Genomic DNA, 5,965 nt, shown 5'->3' on the forward strand with positions numbered 1-5,965 from the left:
ACAATTGTTTGGTTGTTTGGCTAAGTATGTTTTAACTTTTAACTTTATTATGTTTCATTTTTAATGATTTATGTGACTGCAAAATATATTATATTTTTACATTACAGTAGTATATTTATATAGATTTATGAAACATGTAATACTAGTCCATAAAAACTGAAACACTTACACAAATATCAATGTTTTCGAAAACAATAATTTGATATTTCTTTTAAATGACATTATTCATATCATATGGATATTATTATCATGCAATCGAGAGAAAAAAAACTTTACATATTTTAACACAATAAAAACATGAACGGACATAAAAATTTGAGGGGTTAGGGGAGAGAGAAGTACTTATTCTATGACAAATTATAAATTAGACATGGGATTTTGAATATCATCGCAGCTTTTCCATCGATATTTCCTTTCTTCACTTCACTTCACCCCTATAACAAATTATAAATGAGTTACGGAATTTTAAATAAACTTTTTTGTTATTTTTATTTTATTCTTAAGTTATTTTTTATATGAGAGTAATTAATTTACTATTTTATGTTTAGTTTAAGTTTTTCATAGTGAGAAATGAGTGATTCCTATCTTTTTATAAAAAATTATAAAATACATAACATATATGTTCTACAAGTTGATTTATAAATTTCAATGATTTGTTTACATAAATAAAACAAATATAAATAAATAGTATATCGGAGTTTGAATTATAAAATTATTGAAATTTCTAGTTATATATGTTAATAAATAAATATAAAGAAAATTATTGAAATTTTTACTTATACATGTGACTATCAAAATTTGTTCATCATATACTTTTTACATCAATAATTTATATATAAAGATATTATAATATATAATTAAATAAAAAATTTACACATGTTAGTGTAGTAAAAAACAAACATGCATAGAGAGATTATAGAGGTTATGAGAGACCGTAGTAATCTAAACATATCTATTTTATAAGAATTGATAAATGAGATATAAGATTTTAAAAATTATATTTATTTTAAGACAATAAACATATCTATTTTATAAGAATTGATAAATGAGATATAAGATTTTAAAAATTATATCTATTTTAAGACAATAAGATCAAATATCTATGATAGTATATATAAAATTATAAAATCTTTTACATTTATATTGTTGAGTAAGAAAATAAACAAGAATATCATTAGTAAAAAGTAATTTAATTAGTGACTATATGCATATGAATTTAATTTTAATACGATCTCACTGTAATTGTTAATATTATGAAATTTTTTAAGAGTTGAAATTTTTTGGGTCTATGCAATAGTAATCATTCTAAGCAATAGTAGTCATTCCTGATTGTGGGTGGGCTTCAGTTTTTATTTTTTACCAAATAGACCCAAAACAGAACTAATATACCTCCACTTACAAAGTTCAGACCTATCCACGATTATTCTATAGGGTTTGACGAAAGAAAATATAAAAATAATATATTTAATGAAGAGTAATTTTATTCGCAACTCATGTATATTTAATTTTAGTACACTGTTGGTGTATTTATTAATATATCTGATTTCCAAAAAGTTGAATTCATTCTTATATGCTGGAGTCCCAATATTTTAATGTTAGAACATATCAATGCCCTAACTTATACTCCAAGTTAATTCGATTTTCGATTACAGTTTTTAGATAGTTTTCCATTACCTTCCTTATCTCGAAAAATTCAATCCTTTTTTTTCTTCTTTATTATTGTGCTTCTCATTTCCATCCAGAACATAACTATTAAGTTCTTGATTAAAGTTAACATCATTAAGAAAAGATTTTTCATCAACCTTCTCATCATCATGAACTCTTTCCTTTCCAAATTCGTTCTAAGATTTCACATCAACTCACCTGAATGAACTTTCCATCACTCTCCAGTGGTCACCATACACATTATCAACACTTCCTGACATAGAAAATGAAATTTACAATATTAGTACATTATTAGTTCTGTATAGTAAACAAACTTTTTAAAAATCTTTACGTTGAGAACATTGTTGTGAACATTAGCATTTCCTTTCTCATTCTCAGCGATTTGTTTTCTAATGGAAATAAAAGCGTCACGAAACGTCTAACTCAGAGTGCAACAATGTTGAGTTGAATCAGAAAAGATTACACAATAGAAAATGCAAAGCAAAAGAAACACAAACAAGGTTTTTTTTCTTCCTAGGAAGATCCATATCTACATACCTATCTATCACTATCACTAGGCTCAAAATCATACCTTTCACAGTCCATGAAATGGTTGGTATGTGAAATCTATAAGTCCATGCGACGTTTTGCTATAGAAGTCAAAGTATAAGTATAAAACCTTCATGGTATATGACATATATGAAAAGAAAAATAAATATAATTTATGACGGTTTAAACCTCTAATCGCTTCGCCATGTAGTTTGCATTCTAAATCGCTATCTTAGATGCGTCAGTGAGTCCTTGAGAACCCATCATGGCTATGTAGAGATTGGCCATATGAGTGCTGAACCCCAAGGCACAGGTGAGATGCTACCAAAGAGTTGAGCATTTTCAGGTTCAGGAATTCCATGGTTAGCAACTTCACTAGAAGATCATTGACATGCATTACTTACTGTCACTAATCTATGAAGATCATTGCATCTTTTCTAAATACATAGCAAGAGAAAACAACACAATTGAGGCTAACTATAATCAGATGAAATGAAAAATATAATGTTAAATCAATACAAATGATAATCTTTAATATCCTACCAGTGACCCAAAAGGAATTTATTTTTATACACTGTCAATGCAAAATATTTTACACTATTGAGAGATCATAACCAATCCTATGTCAAAAGAACCATAAATGCAAGATCCAAGTGGGATCATACCGAGGCAATGTGAGAGATCTTTTGGTTGTAGCCAATGAATGTAGCTGAGTAAACCATGCTCGGTTTGGTACCTATAAAGTAAAAATCAAATGAAATAAAAGTGTAGTATGCTAACAAAACTCAGCTACATAAGTTGAAATTTTTGTGAAAAGGGATATATGCGTCAAAGATAGGTTGTGTCAGATAAGGGATCTCCCTAACAATTCCAGAAGGAATTGCATTCTGAAACTCTGGTGCAAGAGATGCAGCTGTGAATGAGACCTGTGCACGAATAAAACTTTAGATGGAATCATGATACAATGGATGTCTGTGCAAAAAAAAAATATACAATGGCTGTGTTTTGTAAGTCTAAACCTCTAGCTTATACTTTATTGCGTATAAGCTTGTATGACCAAGGTAGAGACAGAGTTTGATAACAATCTTCTCTCGAGTTCAAAGCGTTTTCCCACCAGATTATAGCATTTTTGGAGTTCCTACTTCAACTAGAATTTGAGCTTATATAACTTTTTTCTTATTCTTACCATCATTATCTTAATTGAAAATATATACATATTAATTTTTTGTTTATTTTTATATTTATCAATTAGATCAACTACAAGTTTTTTCAAATATTTCAAATTCAAACTGTTATCTTATCCGCTATCGGTTCATTAGTTATCAACTAGTTTATCTGCCATCCAGTACTTTTCCAACAGATTCAATATGATTAAAACCATCAGGCTTACCCCTAGCAAAAACTTTGAAAAACTTATCAACATCCTCTAATATGGTAGTTTTATCAAAGGCAACAATGATCTGAAAAGCAAACAGGCTCCATTATAATCCAAAGACATGGAAGTATAGTTAAACAGATTTAGTACGGCAATAAATGCAACGCTTACGGTGATTCCATCTTCCATCTTCAACTCGGAAGTTGATTTCAATTTTGGTAGCAGCATCTGCAATAGCTTTGTCATTTGAACTCTTAACTCTTAGCCTTCATAGTGTCAAATAAGGCAAGATCTTGAACTTCCGGTCTTCCGAGTTTCTTTAAGCCAAGAGCAAACAAACCAGCAAAACCATGAACCCTTTGTGCAATGGCTTTAATGCCTACAGGTCTATGATATACAACATATATAACAGCCATGTAGGCAAGTAGTGCCTAAACAAAACCAACTAGAATTAAATGAAATCCTCAACCCACTCATGCAAAATCAAACACTTCTCCAGGAGCACGGCAATACAAAGGTGAATCCATCCTCAACAGGAATATTCAAAGTATCATTTATTTTTATACTTCTTCCACGTTTTTATTCTTCCTCTTCTTCCTTTGCTCCGTCTTTACCTCTTCAGCATGTAATTTATTCTCAGTTTCAATTTCCCGAGAACCAACTAACCCTCCATTTTCACTCCTCACACTGTTGCTAAGTTTTTTGTCTACCTCTATCTGTTCTTTTTCCTTTGCATTCTCACCTTCTAAATTTGTGTCCTTCTTGTTCTTCTTCTCTCTCTTTTGCTTCTTTCCCTCCTCCGTTCCTACTTCTTCGAACTTCATTGCCCTGCTCTGATTCAGTTTCATTTTGTTTCCTTTTAGATAGTTTTCCATCACCCTCCCTATCACCAAATTCATCCTTCTTCTTTTTATCTTTTGCTTCTCACTTCCACCCAAAACAGAACCATTAAGTTCTTGACCCAATTTAACATCATTCCAAATCAGCTTTTCATCACCATTCTCATCATGAACCCTTTCTCTTCCAAACCCATTCTCATATTTCACATCAACACGCTTAGCATGATTTTCCACCACTCTCCCGCTATTATCTGATGTGTGGCTTCCGCAATTCTTCCTATGAGACTGTGATGGTCTAAGCTCCCTGTGAAACTGATTAAGCTCGTTGAAAGCCGCGGAAGCACGGTGGAGATATGCATTGACGACTTGTAAAGCACCATTGTCAGCGGAGACAAATTTGGAGAGAATTTTGGTAGCTTTGGAGAGTGATATCTCCTTAGATGATTCACAACGTTCAGATAGCGTTTTCATTTTTCTCTGATTTCACCTCAACACGCGTATAGCTAGATTCAGTAAACACTTAAAAACTAAGCTATGTTGTCAACCGCACCGCAAATGGAAATCGTGGTGCGGAGTAGAGCTTTTCTGAAAAGCAATGCTCTGGTTTGTTACGTTTTGTAGTAGCAGCTACCGCGGCCGCAAATCGCGCTGGAATGGAGTCACTGCAACTACTTTCCGAAGCAACAAGTGTTTTTTTATTAGAAGCAGCTTTTGGGTTTTTGTTGTTTTAGGGTTTTAATTGAATTTTTTATTCAAATAAAAACTCTTTTTTTTTTTAAATCTTAAAATAATCTACTTTTTAAATTAATTCTCAAACTAATCCATTTTGAAGGAGACGTCGGAAGAGTTGGCGCTTACTCTCTAAATTAAAGAGGTGACGTTAATTGGATTGACTTATGCATCTAGTGTTGTCAATCCAATTGACGCATGTGTGTTAGATTTTAAAGGAGACGTCAATTGGTCTGACACTTACGTGGGTTATGTAATTTTTTTTTGAAAAAAAATCTACATTTTAGATAAAAGTGGAAATCTGACCAATTGATATTAATATTAATATGCGTTTGCATACGATAACCAAAAAGACTAATGTCGTTGACCGGGATGACCTAAACTACCTCGGGTACCACATTCCCTAACTACCCGAACGCGTGACCCTAACTCACGTTGATGATTCACCCCAGGTGTTTGAATATTTGAGGACCTAGGAACATCACCACCACCTGTAGGAGATTGCCTAAGATATTCAGACAAATCTGCATAGTTCTGTGTATGCAATGAAGCGCTATCACCATAGATGAGTTCGTGATCCATGCCAGAGTAGTTGGGTTGTGTTTGAGTTATTGGAGGGCGACCAAGACGATTGAAGGGCGACATTAGTGTGAACGATGCGTCGAGGAAATGTTGAAATAATTGTTGTGGTGTTTGGTAGTCATATGGTTGTTGCATGTGTTTGGTTTTGTGATGTTTGGGCTTCTTGGCTATAGTAGGAGGAGGGACGGTTGATGTTAAATGATCGGTGAGTGTTTTGGCTAAGGAGGCTATGGTAGGGTGATGTGTT

General features: G+C 32.3%; 1 protein-coding gene across 8 annotated transcripts; it reads right to left on the reverse strand.

The window, feature by feature from the left end:
- Positions 1-2,082: 2,082 nt before the first annotated feature.
- Positions 2,083-5,121, reverse strand: LOC127118338 (uncharacterized). 8 transcript variants are annotated; one of them, XM_051048520.1, is made up of 3 exons: positions 3,740-5,121; positions 2,859-2,929; positions 2,083-2,568 (listed from the first exon to the last, which is right to left on the reverse strand). In XM_051048520.1, the coding sequence occupies exon 1, from the start codon at positions 4,876-4,878 to the stop codon at positions 4,129-4,131; it is 750 nt and encodes a 249-aa protein (XP_050904477.1). In that variant the 5' UTR covers positions 4,879-5,121; the 3' UTR covers positions 2,083-2,568; positions 2,859-2,929; positions 3,740-4,128. The 8 variants fall into 8 exon arrangements, with proteins under 8 accessions (XP_050904477.1, XP_050904470.1, XP_050904476.1 ...); XM_051048513.1 differs by adding an exon at positions 3,584-3,653 and having other exon boundaries at positions 2,083-3,119; XM_051048519.1 differs by having other exon boundaries at positions 2,083-2,929.
- Positions 5,122-5,965: the final 844 nt, after the last annotated feature.

The sequence above is a fragment of the Lathyrus oleraceus genome, chromosome 2 (assembly GCF_024323335.1).
Source record: "Lathyrus oleraceus cultivar Zhongwan6 chromosome 2, CAAS_Psat_ZW6_1.0, whole genome shotgun sequence".
Taxonomy (NCBI): domain Eukaryota; kingdom Viridiplantae; phylum Streptophyta; class Magnoliopsida; order Fabales; family Fabaceae; genus Lathyrus; species Lathyrus oleraceus.